The 20263-nt window shown below is 36.5% G+C and overlaps 1 protein-coding gene across 1 annotated transcript in view; it reads right to left on the bottom strand.

Annotated features, from left to right (window-relative positions):
• Positions 1–20263, bottom strand: part of BTBD8 (BTB domain containing 8) — a 109445-nt gene that overhangs the window by 40836 nt on the left and 48346 nt on the right. Inside the window, 1 exon segment of the mRNA XM_047727669.1 lies at positions 8763–8852. Within this exon segment, the coding sequence (XP_047583625.1) occupies positions 8763–8852 (90 nt within the window).

Raw genomic sequence — 20263 nt, forward strand, 5'->3', positions numbered from 1 at the left:
AGATTCTTGTTATGCTGTAGAGATTTCTGAATTTGTAATACCTATCCAGCTGCTCTAGTTTGACCAACATCCCTGTTACATAGATGAAAAGTAAAGACATGACTTAAGAAGTAGCCTGGAGTGATAATTTTTATGTCCTACTGACTACCAGATCTCAAACTGAATTCATGGCCTCCTTCCTCTTTCCCACCTCCCCCAGTACCCCAGATTCAGTCTCCTTTCCTGCTATTCCCATTTTGTTCATAGTACTGTTATAGGGCTTCTTGCATCTTGTCTCACCCTCTGCCTCTGTGCCAAGGGGACCGAATTATCTGGTTCATGGGCAACAATCACTGGTCATTGGTCAGGAGGAACTCAAGATGAGAGGTAACTGAATTTCCTTTTTCCTTCTTCTCTGCTGAACAAGTGTGAAGAAGTGATTGGGAAGAAGTGCATCTACTACAAATGTCACACTTACTTTCAGGTGGGTTGTCACAGAAGGGACATAGTAAGCAAGTAAACTTTGGTTCTTGCATTAACACACATTTTACTGCTTTAACAGTTTTTAGCAGTAATAAAGGAAATTTAGGGCACCTGGCCAGCTCAGTTAAGTATAGACCCTTGATTTTGGCTTAGGTCATGATCTCAGAGTCATGAGATGGAGCCCTCATAGGACTCTATGCTCAGTGGGAAGTCTGCTTGAGATTCTTTCCCGCTCTCTCTCCCTCTACCCGACCCCTGGTTGCACACACATTTTCTCTAAATTAAATAAATAAAATCTTTTAAAAATAGTAGCAAATGGGGCGCCTGGGTGGCTCAGTGGGTTAAAGCCACTGCCTTCGGCTCAGGTCATGATCCCAGGGTCCTGGGATCGAGCCCCACATCGGGCTCTCTGCTCAGTGGGGAGCCTGCTTCCCTTCCTTTCTCTCTGCCTGCCTCTCTGCCTACTTGTGATCTGTCTGTCAAATAAATAAATAAAATCTTTAAAAAAAAATAGTAACAAATGCTTTCTTACTTCATCTGCTAGTTCTCTCATATTATTTTGAACAGGAATAAAGTATATTATTTGCCCACCTCAACTCTAATACCATCTAGATTATAAACTATAAACCTAGATTCTGAGATTCTTCTTAATTCCCTCCCTCATTATATCCCATCACTTATACCTTCAAAAATTCTTCAAATCAGCCTCTTCTATTTCTCTTCTAACTACTCTGGGTTAGCCTCTTATTTTCTCTCATCTACTATGATTATACGTTCTCTCTCATGGGGGTTTCCTACCTGAAATAATCCTTTCATATCCCATTTCCCATACTGGTATTAGAGTGAAAACCCTTCCACAATTCTCCACAGCCCATAGAAAAAAAGTCCAAATTCCTTAGCTTGGTATATAGTGTTCTTTTATCATCTGACCTCTAGTTCTCCCTCTCTAGCAACTGTTCCAAGATAAATGAACTACTACTACTCATTTCCTATACCTGAACTAGTTATAATTCCTTATACATCTATGCCTTAGTACAACTGTTCACTGTTTACTGTTTAAAATGCTGTCCCTCTCTACTTATTTCATCTTTCAGACATTAGACATGTGGCTCTTTATCTCTGAATGTTTCTTTAATGTCCCCAAAGCAAAAAAAAAAAAAAAAAAAAAATCGCTGAATGGTAAATAGTAATCACTAACATTCATTGAGCACTTATGAGCCAGCCACTGAGCTAATAAGTATTTTGAACGCCATTTGCTCATTTAATCATCATAATAACTCAACAACATATATTATTATTTATTATAAATGAAAAACTGAAATTAAGTAACTTGCCCATAGCCAAATGGCTAGTGATACACTATAATTTAAGTCCAGGCCGAATGACTCTAAGTGTAGGCTCTAAAGCAGTACACTACACTATACGTTTCCATTATCACATTTATCAAACTGACTTGTAATATTTTTGTTTACACATTTGTTTCTCCTTCTAGACTAAGTTCTGTTAGGGCAGGCTGTGTCTTAGATTCATCCTTGCATTTCCAGTAGCAGCTGAATGTCAGCATTCATTCAATACCCCCCAGAATGAGAAGAATTTTCTTCACTCACACAATATAGGAGCTTTGCAGTGGAATCAGTGGGAACAGTGCTAATAGGATTCCCACAGTTTTTAAAGCATTGTATCTAATATCTGCTAAAGGAAAGAAAGAAGGCAGGCAAAAAGAAAAGAAATAAAGTCCCACAGGGTAGGACTCAGAAAAGTGTCTGATTCTATTGTCTTTATATAACATATGCTCAGTAAATGTTTGAAGAATGTTTAATGAATGGCTTATTAAGGCACTTATGGCATCTTCCTAACCCTTCAGAGGAATATTGCGTTGAAAATACACAAGTATTTTTCAATTAATTTTATACAAATTTACTGTCTTCTATGATGGCTAAGTACTGATTTCTGCTGATTAAGAAACTCCACATCTTTAATACTTAGGAAAAAAGTTAAATCTCTACATATTCTCATTTTTATATTATGGATATGAGAAGATTTGGTCTCAGAATAATTATGCCACATTAATTGTAGTCTTTTAATCTAGAACACTAGCATAATTACTAGAATGTATACTATTCCATGTACCTTCCCTCAAAATTTCAAGGGCCATTATTATTGTTAGTGAGAACTGGTCATTTATGTTTAAATAAAGTTTCTTTCAAGACTTGACATATTTAAGTAAAAGATAACAATGACTAAATAAAAACAAAAGTAGTTTTGTTAAAATAAATTGCAAACTCTAGATATTTGAGCTTATATATCAATATATATGATAGTTATAAAAATGACAAGAAACCATTTTCCTGCAGCTTTACAGATGTTTTACTAAACTGCATTCTCATTACATTGTTGTAAGTCATTTGCATTTTTACTAAAAGTATTTATAATGACATAATCAACTGGCCTAGAAAAAAACAAATCACTTCAAAAGCCTACAGTTTAAATGGAAAGACTGAAAGCACTATCACCATTTAAATGTTTACTGTTTAAAATGCTATCCCTCAGGGGCGCCTGGGTGGCTCAGTGGGTTAAGCCTCTGCCTTCAGCTTGGGTCATGATCTCAGGGTCCTGGGATTGAGCCCCACATCGGGATCTCTGCTCGGCAGGGAGCCTGCTTCCTCCTCTCTCTCTCTCTTTCTCATTCTCTGCCTGCCTCTCTGCCTACTGTGGTCTCTCTCTGTCAAATAAATAAATAAAATCTTTAAAAAAAAATAAAATAAAAATAAAATGCTATCCCTCTCAGAATAAAAGCTTTTAGGATATAAAAACATTGCATAGACTCAAGGAGAAAAATCTATTAGAGCTCTAAGACCAGAGAATAAACATGTACCTCATCTGCTAAAATTTCTGCGCTTCATGTGTGCTTCCTGAAGTTTAAGGATTTTTTGTGTGTGGGCTAAAGTAATATAAGGACTCACTCATAAGTTAGTTCATTCACATTCAATATTTATTGAATGACAGGCTCTATTCTAGACCTTGAGGCTATAAGCAGCTTACATTTTAGAGGGAGGACATGGAGAGTAAATATATAAACAAAGATATAAAGAAGACAATTTTAAGAGTGAAAAGTGCCATGAAAATAACACAATAGGAAAACATAAAAGGGGGTAACTGGAGATTTGGGCTATAGTTAACTTTTGGTGGGACAGTATGGAAAAAACCAAGGGGCCAGATCATATAGGATCTTACAGGTTATGCTAAAGATTTGGGTTTGATTTTAACTGTGATGAGGAGGCAATGAACAATTTTGGTCAGAAGAGAAATCTATCTAGTTTATATTTCAGAAGATCATCCTGAAAATTCAGTGCAATCCCAGGAATCTCCAAGGGAGCTGAGAAAATCCAAATTTATGCTCCAAAGCCCCAAGTCACCACTGAAAGACTTCTATTTACATAAGATGTAAATATGTGGAGTTAGTTATATTGGCTGTGGTTCAATTTCCAGTGCAGGATGTGGAAAATTTCCCCCTCTTCCACCAAAACTGGAGGACTTCCTTTTATCTCCCAAAACCATGGCATAGGTAGAACTAGGATTAGGGACTCTGCTATTCCTACCTCAATTTATTGAAGGCTGTCCCTCTTGAAAAATATCATGTGCATTATGTCTATGAGTTACCAATTCATTAAAAACACTATGATTCTTTTCTGTAAGGAAAGACAGGATTTCATTCTAATCTACTGCAAAAAACATCCTGCACACATTGCAATATAACAATGGCACAGTTCCAAAAAGGGCTGCTGATCAAGCAAAGCAGGCATTGCTGACCTGGTATTGGTAATGGCCCTTACTTGAACCCTTTTCTCGCTAGAAAATGAGAATAATCTAATCTAGGGAAAAAGAAAAGACAAATATTAGTAAACATTATATACTACATACTAAGTACTATCTTGTTTAATCCTTTCAATAACCTTAGGAAACTCAGGTAAGGCAAGCAATGTCCCTAAACTCATGTAACAAGTTAGGACTGATGTTGGACTGTCTATAATGACACCAAAGTCCATGATCTTTCTACTATACTACATTACCCATGGAAACATCTACCCAAGTTTACCCATAAGCTAATGTGAAGTAAGAACTGTTTTGTAGGTTACTTTGGTATAACATAAAAATTCCTGGGGCGCCTGGGTGGGTTAAGCTGCTGCTTTTGGCTCAGGTCATGATCTCAGGGTCCTGGGATCAAGTCCCACATCGGGATCTCTGCTCAGCAGGGAGCCTGCTTCCCTCTATCTCTCTCTGCCTACTTGTGATCTCTCTCTGTCAAATAAATAAATAAAATCTTTTAAAAAATATATAAAAAGTCCAAAAAGTTGTGATTTTTTATTTATTTTCTTTTCAAGCTTTATTTATTTATTTTGGAGAGACAGAGACTCTGTGTGTGTGTGTCTATGTGTGTGCAAGAGTGGGGGGGGAGAGGCAGAAAGAGAGGAAGAGAAAGAATTCTTCAAGCAGACTCCCCTCTGAGTACGAAGCCTGATGAGGGGCTCGATCTCACACCCACTGAGATCATGACTTGAGCCGAAACCAAGAGCCAACTGCTCAACTAAAACAAGTTTAGCTACTTATATTTGGCTTTCCCTTGAGCAAGGTACTAAAGTTGGTCAGTGGTAGTCAAGCCAGATTATAAGAGGAGATATTTATCCATCATATCCATCATTATCAAGAATGGAAAATTACATGTAAGGGAGTGGAGACCACTAGTTGATGGTACTATTTCTTTCTTGTCTATGGACCTCTTAAATAGGCTTCACCTTCAAAAGGCTGTGGGTTTTGAATGTTTGATTTGATCACTCATGAGGGCTGATTAGGGACTGCTTTTATTCCTACAGCTTAACTCCAAGGTCATCTTAAACAATACAAAACAGATAAAAGTGGAGCAGCTAAGGTTGAAGGAGTGCCCCTTCACATACACATTTCCCCTGAGATCCCAATCCCATGCCACATGTTCCCTAACATACCTGCCAAGAACTTTAGGGTCCTATAGGATAAGGTTTGAAAATCAATGATTTAAACACTGGAGCAGAAGAGTAGTCTGCACTAACTCAAGAGTTCCTATGCCAGTGGGAAAGTTCCATATTCTCCAGTGACTGTGGTGGAATGGATACTGAATTAAGTATCAAAAACCATGTGATTTATATTCGGCATGGGCTTCAGCATTTATTTAGGAGGTGACTCCAGGAATATATTTAATTTAACTGATCTTGTTTTTATTTATCTGCAATATATGAATACACCTGTTCTCTGAAACACTGATTCTAAAAATTAAAGGGCATAGTAAATGTGGAAGAAGCCCAGAAAATACATGGTGTTACTGTAAGGTATTACTACTGCTGAGGACAGAATCTATTTGGAGAAAGGAAGAAAGAGTTACATAACAGGCATCAGATAGTAGAAGCTGTCACTAAACCTATAAGGGACTAAGATTTCTTCCAGGAAAAAAATTAGACATGTGCTTTCTCTAAATTACTTTCCCTTGCTGTAGGATTAAGATCCCATAATCATATCCTTCTTTTGACTTTCATCTCACTACACAGAATCATGTGATTTTTTAACAAATGTCAAAAGTTGCATTTTTGAGTCAAATTAGTGTTATCTCTCTATTTAAATTTCTATTGAATTCAGTTCTAATGAGAGTGGATTGACAGTTCTTTAAAATAATGTCTAAAAAATATGAAACACAGTCCCTGGACAAGTTTCCAAAATTATACCAGTGTAGACTCTGGCCTCTACTAGTACTATTCTTCTTTCTATATTCAGTGGGTATTTTAAGTTCATCATAAAAAAAGAGATCTTATCAGTAGGATATATACATTTCAGATTATTTTTCAATAGTGATGATAAAATTTCACTGCTCCATCTATACATTCCTTTTACCCACAGGATAATAAACTCTTTAGGTTGGCATATAAAATCTTCCATAATCAGAAACCACCTGGTTGCCAAAGGCAGGGGGTAGGAGGGTGGGCGAAAGGTAAAGGTGTTCAAGAGGTATAAATTTCTCGTTATAAGACAAATAAATCCTAGGGATATAATTTATAGCATGGTAACTATAGTTAACAATACTATATTATGTATATGAAACTTGCTAAGAGAGTACATTTTAAAAATTCTCATATGAAAAATATATGTTGTAATATATACATAAATCAAATCATTACGTTGTATACCTGAAACAAATACAATGTTAAATATCAATTACTTCTCAATTAAAATTTGTTTAAATAAGTTTAAAAAAAAAGGGCAGCCCAGATGGAAAAATAGGGAAACAGGGTTACTTAGAGTAAATTTTTTTTTTTTAACATCACCAAAGCAATTCATGTAATGCTTTAATGCTGTAGTAGCGAGGGACAGAAAAACAGAAGAAAGACAAACCTGTCATATGTGGGTGGAGGTCAAATTAGTTAGAGAGGAAGTTCCTTTTAGTAGCAATATCAAGTAAAAAGTTGGTGATTATATGCAATTTTACATCATCCATTATTGTCTCTTTATTTCACTAGTCTTTTTTTTTTCTTTAAAAAACACACTGTAATAAGGGCATCCACATAATTCCATGGATACATAATTGAAATCACTAATGGTGGCAGCTGGTGAAACTACATCCAAAAGACAGGTTGCAAAATACATTTAGATATGTGTATTGAAACTGTAGTAGTATAATTAAAACACAATCTTCAAAGGGCCCTAGTATGAAGAAAATGGGGTTGGGTCCTTTTGCATGTGTTTGATTTCTACTAAATGAATAAAATATGAAAAAAAGGACAAAATAAAAACATATTATATATAATTATAAATAATATTTCAAGACTCCATCTTTTATAGAGTGAGAAATTACAAAATGATAAGCATTTGGATATCTGTTCTGCAACCAAGAATCAAGATCATAGGCCAGGGTGACAAATAAATGGTAAGACTTTATCAATACTTTTCATGCATCCATTGTCATGGAATTGCCACTATCACTATTCTACACCCAAACCTCTGGCTAAGATGCAGGGCTGAGAGGTTCCCTCAGAACTCCCAGGCAATTTTCCTACTGAGAAAACCCTCCCCATACTACAGAATCTTACAGGGATCATCTGTGACCAAAAAAGGTTCCTTCTTACCATTTAAGGTACTAGTTCATCTTTCATAACTATCTTGGCAGTTTATATAAACTGCCACCATTGTGCAGATTCACCATTGCCTCATGGTAGGTCAATGAAATCCACACCTATCCAAGTTATTCTTTAAAAAAAAAAAAGAAAAGAAACGTAAAGAAACTACCTTTTGTAGACTGAATATTTACAGCCCCACCCACTCAAATTGATATACTGAGGCCTGAATCTCCAACGTGGCTATATTTAGAAATGAGGCTTATAAGGAACTAAGGTTGACTGAGGTAATAGGGTGGGGCCCTCCCTAATGTACTAAAATTAGTGTTCTTGGGGCGCTTAGGTGGCTGTTGGTGAAGCATCTGCCTTCGGCTCAAATAATGATCTCAAGATCCTGGGATGGAGCCCTACATCAGGCTCCCTATTCAGCAGAGAGCCTGCTTTCCCCTCTCCCTCTGCCTGCCGCCCCGCCTGCTTGTGCAGTCAAATAAATAAATAAATAGAGCATTAAAAAAATTAGGGGCACCTGGGTGGCTCAGTTCTTAAGCATCTGCCTTCGGCTCAGGTCATGATCCCAGGGTCCTGGGATGGAGCCCCACATCAGGCTCCCTGCTCAGCATTCCTACTCTCTCTCCCATTCCTACTCCTTGTGTTCCCTCTCTTGCTGTCTCTCTCTCTGTCAAATAAATAAATAAAATCTTTTAAAAAAATTTAAAATAAAATAAAACCAAGGTCCTTATATGGGATACACCAGAGAGCTCTCTCTCTCTCTCCCTCTCACTTCTTTTCATCTCCCCATGCCCCCATGCACTAAGGAAAGGCCATTCATTAAGCTCATACAAAGAACCAGCTGTCTGCAACCCTAATAAGAGCTCTCACAAGACACAAACCTTGCTGGCACTCTGATCTTGCCAAACTGTGAGAAAATAAATTTCTGTTATTTAAGCCACCTAGTAGTGGTATTTTGTTATAACAGTCTGAGAAGACTGACACATTATCTCTATTATTAAATGCTTCATACTAACTCTCATTTTCAGAAAATGTACTTTGATGAATTCCACAACATGAGAAACATTTCATTGAACACATGGGGAAATCAGATTCATAAAAAGTGCTTTGTATGAAGTATTATTTGTAGGCAAGCTGCCTTGTAAGAATTATGCTTACCCTTGAAGAGTTATGTACTCTTGGGAGCTTTCAGCCCAACAGCCACTCAGCATTGCAGCAAAATAACTAGATCTGGCACTTAAAATGGCTCTAAAGGGAAGGAGAGGGAAAAAAACACAGATAAACATTTATGTACTATGCAAAATATAATTTTTATGAAACTCTACATCTTTTCAAAAAATTTCTTATTTTTTTTTTAAAGATTTTATTTATTTATTTGACAGACAGAGATCACAAGTAGGCAGAGAGGCAGGCAGAGAGAGAGGAAGGGAAGCAGGCTCCCTGCTGAGCAGAGAGCCCGATGCGGGACTCGATCCCAGGACCCTGAGATCATGACCTGAGCCGAAGGCAGCGGCTTAACCCACTGAGCCACCCAGGCGCCCCAAAAATTTCTTATTTTTTATTAACATGTAATGTATTATTTGTTTCAGGGATACAGGTCTGTGACTCATCAGTCTTACACAATTCACAACACTCACCATAGCACATACCCTCCCCAATGTCCATAACCCAGCCACCCTATCCCTCCCCCCAACCCCCGAGCAACCCTCAGTTTATTTCCTGAGATTAAGAGTCTCCTACAGTTTGTCTCCCTTCCTGGTCCCATCTTGTTTCATTTTTTCCCTTCCTACCCCCCATGGCCCCTTACCCTATCTCTCAAATCCCTCATATCAGAGAGATCACATTATAATTGTCCTCCTCTGATTGACTTATTTCGCTTAGCACAATATCCTCTAGTTCCATCCACATCATTGCAAATGGCAAGATTTCGGTTTTTTGATGGCTGCATAGTATTCCATTGTATATATATCCCACCTCTTCTTTAGCCATTCATCAGTTGATAGACATCTAGGTTCTTTCCATAGTTTGGCTACTGTGGACATTGCTGCTATAAACATTTGGGTGCACGTGCCCTTTCAGATCACTCCATTTGTACCTTTAGGGTAAATACCCAGTAGTGCGATTGCTGGGCCGTAGGGCAGCTCTATTTGAGGAACCTCAAATAGAGGAAACTCCATGCTGTTTTTTTGAGGAACAAAAAAACATTATATATTCTTATATTTGAGGAACCTCCATGCTGTTTTCCAGACTTGCTGCACCAGCTTGCATTCCCATCAACAGTGTAGGAGGGTTCCTTTGAAACTCTAAATCTTAACTCTTTAAACATAATAATCTATTTGTCTTGTTTGTATTTACTGGTAGGATTATAATAATAAAAATTATAAACTTATATTTATACCTAAATTTTCCTTTGTTTTGTTTTTTAGAGAGAGAGCACATGCATGAGTGGGGTGGAGAGGTGGAGGGAGAGGAGAAGGGAGGAGGAAGACAGAGAATCTTAGGAGGTTCCACACCCAGCAGGGAACCTGACATGGGGCTTGATCTCACAAGCCTGAGATCACGACCTGAGCTGAAATCAAGAGTTGGACACAATCAATTGAGCCACCCCGGCACCCTAATATACCTAAATATTTTGGTTATTTAATTAGAACATTAATTCCAATGTCCTTATTATCTTTTTTTTTTTCCTTTTAAAGCTCTTTACCTTTAATAATGATTGAAACTGTTTTCATGAGTAAGAGTAATAAATTATTTTCAGGGCCGCCTGGGTGGCTCAGTGGGTTAAGCCGCTGCCTTCGGCTCAGGTCATGATCTCAGGGTCCTGGGATCGAGTCCCACATCGGGCTTTCTGCTCCGCAGGAAGCCTGCTTCCCTCTCTCTCTCTCTCTGCCTGCCTCTCCGTCTACTTGTGATCTCTCTCTGTCAAATAAATAAATAAAATCTTCAAAAAAAATAAATAAATTATTTGCAAATGGAGAAATAAAGAACAAAAGATGTCATTTAACATTTTAAGGGAGTATCAATAAGAAAGGCGTTAGAACCGTAAAGGTCCTGAGTTCAAGTTCAGAATTTACCCAATTGTGCTAAAGAAAAGCAGTATCTTAAATGTGAGAAATAATAAAAAAGATATTTTCTTTTGAATTTCATTCTACCTTCTCACATAAAATGTCCATTCATTCTTTAATTCAACAAATATGTATTGATTTCTATTTTGTGCTAGGCACTATTCTAAGTGCTAGGACTATAGCACTAAAGGAGATACACAGAACAATGTTATATTCTAGTGGAGAATGGTATGGGAGAATGGAGAGGTAGAAGGAGAAGAAAAATATGCTTCTGGCAATGGGTTACTAGGTTGTCTCAGATCAACACTCCTGAAAACAGCTGGGGAAAAAAGGGAAATACATATAAATATATACATACATAAATATACAGAAATTTTTTTAAAGAAAGCAAGAATGATTTGAAAGCATCAGAAAGATACCATCATGGTAGATTTCGAGACAAATTATAAGGGAGAAAACAAAAGAGCTGATCCAATTTTTTTTTTAAAGATTATTTATTTATTTGACAGAGAGAGAGAGAGATAGATCACAAGGAGGCAGAGAGGCAGGCAGAGAGGGGGGAAGCAGGCTCCCTGCTGACCAGAGAGCCCAATGTGGGGCTTGATCCCAGGACCCTGAGATCATGACCTCAGCCAAAGGCAGACACTCAACCAACTGAGCCACCCAGGCACCCCCCAAGTAAGATTTTATTTATTTATTTATTTATTTATTTTTTAAGATTTTATTTATTTGAGAGAGGGAGGCATGGTGAGAGAGGGAACACAAGCAGGGGGAGTGGGAGAGGGAGAAGCAGGCTTCCTGCTGAGCAGGGAGCCCTGTGTGGGGCTTGATCCCAGGACCCTGGTATACGCTTACCAACTGAGCCACCCAGGTGTCCCTGACTCAAGTATTTTAGGGAACTTTTTCCATTGAGGCAACTGCCAATATCTCTTATGAACACAGATGCAAAAGTCCTTAACAAAATATTAGTAAACCAGATCCAACAATCACTCACTACGATCAAGTGGGATTTATTACTGAGATGCAAATGCAAGGGTGATTCAGTAACTGCAAATCAATCAAAGCAATACATCACATCAACACAAGTAGGATAAAATCATTTCAATAGATGCCAAAAAAGCAGTAGGATAAAATCCATATAATCATTTCAACAGATGCCAAAAAAGCATTTGACAAAGTACACCATCCATTCATGATAAAAATCCTCAAGAGAGTAGGTTTAAAGGGAAAATACCTCAACGTAAGGGCCACACATAAAAAACACACAGCCATCATCATACTCAATGGTGAGAGAGCTTTCCCCTAAGGTCAGGAACAAGACAAGGATGTCCACTCTCACCACTTTTATTAAACATAGTACTGAAAGTCCTAGTGACAGCAATCGGACAAGAAAAAGAAATAAAAGGTATCCATATTAATGAGGAATAAGTAAAACTGTCACTATTTGCATATGACATACTATACATAGCAAACCCTAAAGACTCTACCAAAAATCCATTAGAACTGATAAATGAATTCAGTAAGGTCACAAGACATATAATCATTATACAGAAATCCACTGCATTTCTATACACTACTAATGAAGTATTAGAGAAACAAGAAAACAATCCCATTTATAATTGTAGTAAAAATAGTAAAAGATACCTAGGAATAAACCTAACCAAAGAGGTGAAAGATCTGTACTCCAAAAACTATAAAACACTGAAAACAGAAACTGAAGACAACACAAAAAAATGGAAAGATTCTCCATGCTCATGGACTGGATGGACAAATATTATTAAAATGTCTAGGAGTGCCTGGGTGGCTCAGTCGTTAGGCATCTGTCTTCAGCTCAGGTCATAATCCTGAGGCCTGGGATCAAGCCCCAAGTCAGGCTCCCTGCTCAGAGGAGAGTGTGCTTCTTCCTCTCCCACTCCCCCTGCTGTGTTCCTTCTCTCACTGTCTCTCCCTGTCAAATAAATAAATTAAATTAAAAATAAAAAACCTTAAAATGCCTATACTACCCAAAGCAATCTACAGATTTAATGCAATCCCTATCAAAATACCAACAGCATTTTTCACTAAATTCAAACAAATAATCTTAAATGTATATGAAACTACAAAAGACCCCTATTAGAACAATTCTGAAAAAGAACAAAACTGAAGGTATCACAATCCCAGATTTCAAGATATACTACAAAACTGTAGTAATCAAAAGAGTATGGTACTGGAAAAAATAGACAAATAGATCAATGGAACAGAATAGAGAACCTAGAAATAAACCCATGATTAATCTGGACAAGGATTAATTTTCAACAAGGGAGACAAGAATATACAATGGGAAAAAAGTCTCTTCAAAAAAATGGTGTTGGGAAATGGGACCGCTACAAGCAAAAGAATGAAACTGGACCATTTTCTCACAACATATAAAAAAATTAACTCAAAATGGATTAAGGACTTAAAAGTGAGACCTGAAAATCCTAGAAAAAAAGAGAAGTGAGACCATAAAAGTCCTAGAAGAGAGCACAGGCAGTTAAATACTCTGACCTCGGCCATAGCTACATTTTTCTAGCTATGTCTTCTGAGGCAAGAGAAACAAAAGCAAAAATAAACTACTGGGACTACATGAAGATAAAAAACTTCCACACAGCAAAGGAAACAATCACCAAAACTAAAAGACAACCTATGGAATGGGAGAAGATATTTGCAAATAACATATCTAACAAAGAGTATCCAAAATACATAAAGAATTTACACAATTCAATACCAAAAAAAGCAAACAATCCAAGTTAAAAATGAACAGAAGACATGAACAGACATTTCTACAAAGAAGATGTCCAGATAACCAACAGACACATGAGAACATGCTCAATAGCACCCATTAGCAGGGAAATATAAATCAAAACCACAGTGACATATCACCTCACACCTGTCAGAACGACTAAAATAAAAAATAAGAGAAACAATAAGTGTCAGCGAGGATATGCAGAAAAAGAACCTCATGCACTGTTGGTGGGAACACAAGCTGGTACAACCACTGTAGAAAACAATATGGAGGGTGCTCAAAAAGTTAAAAATAGAGCTATCATGCAATCCAGCAATTACTCTAGTAGATATTTACCCAGGAATACAGAAATGCTAATTCAAAGGGACACAATGTTTAAAGCAGTATTTTCTACAATAGCCAGATTGAAGGAAGCAGCCCAAGTTTTCACTGACAGATTAATGGATAAAGAAGAGGTATATATATTATTTAATGGGAATGACATCTTACTATTTGCAACAACATGGACAGCGCTAGACAATGTTAATGCTAAGTCAAAATAAGCCAGCTGGAGAAAGACAAATACTGTATGATTCCACTCATATGTGGAATTTAAGAAACAAAACAAAGGAAAAAAGAGGACACAAACCAAAAAGCAGACTATTAACTATAGAGAACAAACAGATGGCTACCAGAGGGGAGGAAGGGAGGAGGATGACTGAAGTAGGTGAAGGGGATTAACAGCACAACTTACCATGATGAGCACTGAATAATGCACAGAATTGTTAAATCACTATATTGTACACCTGAAACTAATATAACACTGTATGATAACTACAGTGGAAATAAAATTTTTAAATTTTTAAAAATTAAAAAAAAAACTCATCAAATTGGACTTTTAACTGTCTGAATTTGATTATATGTGAATTCTAAACATAATAAACTTAACTGTAAGAAAAGAATAAAAATAAAACCTACTTAAGAAAGAAAATTACAGGCCAAGATGACTTCCCCAGTAAAGTCAAATAAACATTTAAAGAAGATATAAAATCAATCATCCTCAAATAAATTTTTATTAAAAATAAAATAGAAAAAAAAGAAGAAATACTTTTCAACTCATTTTATGAAGCCAACATAATCTTGAGACCTAAACCTAACAAAAACAATACAAAAAAGGAAAATCATGGGTCAACTTGTCTCAGAAATATAGATGAAAATATATTAACAAAATATTAGCAAGCTGAATCCAGCAATAAATACATTGAATAAAATATCATAATCAAGTTGAAATTATTATAGGAATGCAAGATTGCTTTAACATTTCAGATTCAAGCAATGTAATCTATCATGTTAACAAAATAAAGGAGAAAAACTGTGATCATTAAAATAGATGCAGAAAAGCATTTGACAAAATTCACCAATTTATGACTTTAAAAATTTAGGAAATTCCAATCAAAATCTCAGAAAGCTATTCTATAGATATTGACAAAGTGATTCTAAAATTTATATTAGGGGCACCTGGGTGGCTCAGTGGGCTAAATCCTCTTGGGTTCGAGCCCCACATCAGGCTCTCTGCTCAGCAGGGAGCCTGCTTCCTCGTCAATCTCTGTCTGCCTCTGCCTACTTGTAATCTCTGTCAAATAAATAAATAAAAATTTTTTTAAAAGTTGAAAATTTATATTAGAGGGGCGCCTGGGGTGGCTCAGTCAGTGAAGCGTCTGCCTTTGGCTCAGGTAATGATCCCAGGGTCCTGGGATGGAGCCCCATGTGGGGCTCCCTGCTTAGTAGAAAGTCTGCTTCTCCCACCCCCTCTGCCTCTCCTCCCACCTCATGTGCATTCTCTCTCTCACTCTTGCTCATTCTCACTTTATCTCAAATAAATAAATAAAATCTTTTTAAAAAATTAAATAAATAAAATTTATATGGAAAGGCAAAAAAACAAAAATAGCCAATAAAAACTGGAAAGGAAGAACAAAGTTGGAGGATTCTGACTACCTGATTTCAAGAGAAACTCTATAGTTAACGGTACTCATGACATCATGTACTGTTGAAAGAAAAGATGCATAGATCAGAGGCCAGAAACAGATCTACACTAATATAGTTAACTGAGTTTTGACAAAAGCACCAAGGCAATTTAATGGAGAAAGGATAGTCTTTTCAAGAAATGGTTCCAGAACAATTGGACATCCACATACAAAAAAGTAAACCTAGACACAGACCTTTTACTTACACAAAAGTTAACTCAAAACTCATCAGAGGTCTAAATATGAAATACAAAATATAAAATACAAAACCCTAAACTTCCAGAAGAAGACCTAGGATCTTGGGTTTGGTGATGAATTTAGATACAATATTAAAATACAAAGAAAAGAAAAAGAAAAAGAAAAAGAAAAAGAAAAAGAAAAAGAAAGAAAGAAAGAAAGAAAGAAGAAAGAAAGAAAAAAAACTGCTAAGTTCGATTTTATTAAAATTAAAAACTTAACTGAGGGCTGCTGTGAGGGGAGAGATAGAGTAGCTGGGTGATGGACATTGGGGAGGGTATGTGCTATGGTGAGTGCTGTGAATTGTATAAGACCGATGATTCACAGACCTGTACCCCTGAAACAAATTATACATTATACATTATATGTTAATTTTTTTAAAAAGTAGAACCCAATGGAAAAAGAAATTAAAAACTTTAGCAGGGCAACTACAATCAGTAATATTTTATTATATATTTGAAAGTTGCCAAAAAAGTAAATCTTAAGTTTTCACCACAAGGGAAAAAAATTTTTTTTTGTAACTTTGTATGTTGATGAATGGTAACTAGATTTGGTGATCACTTCACTATGTATACAAATATCAAATGATAATGTTGAACACCTTTGAAACAAATAAAATATGTCAACTTTAACTCAACAAAAAAATTTAAAACTTGCTCTGTAAATGACACTGTTAAGAGAATGAAAAGACAAGTCTCAGGGAGGAAGTAGTGGCAAATCACATTTCAGATAAAGGACTTCCATCCAAAATATAAAAGAACTCCTAAAATTCAACATTTGACAACGAACAAATGACCTACTTTAAAATGAGCAAAAGATATGAAAAAAAAAAAAAAACTCCCAATGATATACAGATGGCAAATAATCATGTGAAAAGATCCTCAAGGGGCACCTGGGTGGCTCAGTGGGTTAAACCTCTGCCTTCGGCTCAGGTCATGGTCTCAGGGTCCTTGGGATCAGGCCCCGCATCAGGCTCTCTGCTCAGTGGGGAGCCTGCTTCCCCCTCTCTCTCTGTCTGTCTCTCTGTCTACTTGTGATCTCTCTCTCTGTGTCAAATAAATAAATAAATTCTTTAAAAAAAAAAAAGATCCTCAAGATCCTCTGTCATTAGGGAAAAAGTCAAATGAGGGCACCTGGCTAGCTTGGTCAGTAGAGCATGTGACTCTTCATCTCAGGGTTGTGAGTTCAAGCCCCATTTTGGGCATGGAACCTACTTAAAATTTTTAAAAAGTTAAAAAAAAAAGTAAAATGAGATACCAGTACACAAAATGACTGAATTCCAAAAAACTGACAATATCAATTCCTGATGAAGATGAGGACCAAAAGGAACTCTCACTATTGCCAGTAGAAATACAAGTTGGGGGTGCCTTAGTGGCTCAGTCGATTAAGTGACCAATTCTTGATTTTGGCTCAGGTCATGATTTCAGGGTCATGAGATCAAGCCCCAAATCAGGCCCTCACTGGGCATGGAGCCTGCTTAAGGTTCTCTTTCTCTCTTCCTCTGCCCCTCCCTGACCCCCCACTCTTGGGTGTGCTTTCTATCTCTCCCTCACTCTCTCTCTCTCTCTCTCTCTCAAATAAATAGAAAGAAAGAAAGAAATGCAGGTGGTACAGGCACTTTGAAAGATAGTTTGGCAGTTTCTTACCAAGTTGAACATAATCTTACCATATATGATCTGACAATCACACTCCTGGGTATTCAACCATCTGATGTGAAAATTACGGCCACACAAAAACTTGCACACAAATGTCTACGACTTTATTCATAATCACCAAGTCTAAGGCAACCATAATGTCCCTCAATAGGTGAATCACTAAACTGTGATATATTCTTAACAACAGAATATTACTCAGTGATAATAAAGGAATTAGGTCTGAAACCACACAAAAACACGGATGAATCTTAAATGCATATTACTAAGCAAAGGAAATCAGTCTGAAAAGGTTACATGCTGTTTGATTGTATTATATGACATTCTGGAAAAGTTAAAACTGTGAAGACAGTTTTAAAAATTAACAGAAATTTGGAGAGGGCATCAAACACAGGGAAATTTTAGTTGAAACTACTCTGTATAATAGTGTAATAGTAGGTGTAGCACAATATGCATTTATAAAACCTATAAGACTTTACAGCACAAATGAACCTTAATGTACATAAATTAAAACAAAAACACTTGAGAGGTGGTCAGGGGACCCCAGGGTGAAATATAGACTGTGACAGAAGATCTATCTGCATATAAATATATGAAATAACCTCACTGACGGGAGTAGAAAAGAAAGGTCCTGGACTAAATAACTTTGGAAATGAGTATAGACTATAAGAATAAAGACAAAGGAACACTGTACTCCAGTTGGTGAAGTTATTTCCCATGAAGTAGGAATTAACAATTCTGAAACCGTTATATGTGAATACTGGAATTGAAGAATTAAGTACTAGATATTGGATGATGAAAGCCAAGTTTGTTACTGCTACAGAAGATTAAGATGAGTAAGAGAGTAGACTAGGATGATCTATGTGATGGCAGATTAGTGTTGGAGACATCAATATGAATTTATATTTAGCTTAATATAAAGATGGACTCAAGGGGCACCTGGGTGGCTCAGTTGGTTAAACATCTGCCTTTGGCTCAGGTCATGATCCCAGGGTGCTGGGATCAAGCCCTGCATTGGGCTCCCTGATCAGTGGGGAGCCTCTTTCACCCTGCTTGTGTGCTCATGTTCTCTGTCAAATAAATAAAATATTTTTTAAAAAGATTGATTCATATAGAAATATTTATAGCTATCTGCATATATGCAGGTTAGTATACATACATATATTTCTTTGCTCTGTCAGTTAAGAGACCTAAAAGAATCAGCAACAAGCAAACCCAGTACCCAGATATTAGTTTCTAATACCATCAGAATAAAAGAACCAGGGTTCATTAGAGAAATGGTTGGTTCTAGGACATATGAGCTTAGAGCATTTTTATTGTCCAAAAAATAAGGAAATACTACACACACACACACACACACACACGCACACACACACAATGATGTTGGGGGGAGATGTCAAAGGGACACAAAAACAAATTGAAAGAGGTCCTATAGCTAAAACTGGAACAATTTCAGCAACAAAATAAATAAGCCAAAGTACAAAATAAATATTAATCCATACTGATATACAGAAATGATTAAATAAATAAATAGGGAGAAAGAGGCAAATTTCTTGTGCAAAAGAATTCCAAATAATTTAGATAGACACTATTTCCTCAAGTAGATGAGCCATAACTCCCATTTCTTAAGTGTGGGCTATGTACAGCTACTTCTTTCCAGAGAGTACAGTGTGCAAATGGGAGATGGGTTGGAAGTAACTTTGGGAATGGTGATTAGAATAACTTTACAGTGCAAAAATTTTTTAAAAACTACCATAGCTAGATGATCAAGGTTAACATAAACAGAGTTAAGTCATAATGATTACATGTATTCACGAAATGATGTAGTAAGAATGACACTTTATCCTTTTGAATTTCCTCACCAAAACCTATAACCTATTTAATGTTGAAAAAAATCAGATAAACTCCAATTGAGGAACATTTCTACAAAATACTTGCCCAGAGCTCAAACTGTCAAGGTCATCAGAAACAAGCAAAGTCTATGAACTGTTAGAGCCAAGAGAAGCCTAAGGAGACATGACCACTAAATGTAATGTGGCATCCTAGATGGGACCCTGGGGGAATAAAGGACACTAGGCAAAAAACTAAAGAATTCTGAATAAACTATGAATTTTAGTTAATAATAATGTCCCAATATTGGTTCATTAATTGTAACAAATGTACTATTCTAAATGTATATATAAGATGTTAACAATATGGGAAATGAGTGTAGAGGCATATGATAATTCTCTGTATTCTTCCCAGTTTTTCTGTAAATTTAAAATTGTTCTAAGAAGTAAAGTATATTAAGAAAAAAACTAGGGATTCTTCTTCCACTTTTGAAAGATAACTTTTCTATATTAACAAGGAGAATAGTGAATAAAAGAATAAAATTTGACAATGGGGGTTGAAAAGCAGTACAGGACTGATCCTTAAGAGAAGGAAAACCAGTGAGATATGCCTTATAGTTATGATGCTTTTTCTTTCTAGAAACAATTTCTAGGACATGGCACAGGGAGTACAAACACAGGAGGAGCCTGGTTGTCTTACTGAGTTGAGAAGACTAATATAGGAGCTTCAGAAGGATGAGTCAGCTGGAATTTATGGGGCACAGTACTATGGAAGCAGGAGTTATAAGAAAAAAGAGCTCCAGAAATTAGAGGACTTAGTTTTGTCTGAATATTATCTACACATACACAGGGTAAAGATCCATGAAACCAGGCGAAGAATAAAGGCCAGGGAGCTGGTTGACATTCAAGTTCCTTCTAGCCAGAATTGAATAACTGAAGCACTAAGGAAAGCTCCCAAAAGAGTCAATACCAGTAGACGAGCTATATAGCATTTAGAGAAAAGGCAACTCTAGATCTACTTCAACAAAATTCAAAAACAAGTCTCATAAAGATAAAGCTGATCTACAATAACTAAATTACCTGTTAAAACATACTTCAACACTTTTTGA

This window comes from Lutra lutra, chromosome 4, assembly GCF_902655055.1.
Source record: "Lutra lutra chromosome 4, mLutLut1.2, whole genome shotgun sequence".
Classification (NCBI taxonomy): Eukaryota; Metazoa; Chordata; class Mammalia; order Carnivora; family Mustelidae; genus Lutra; species Lutra lutra.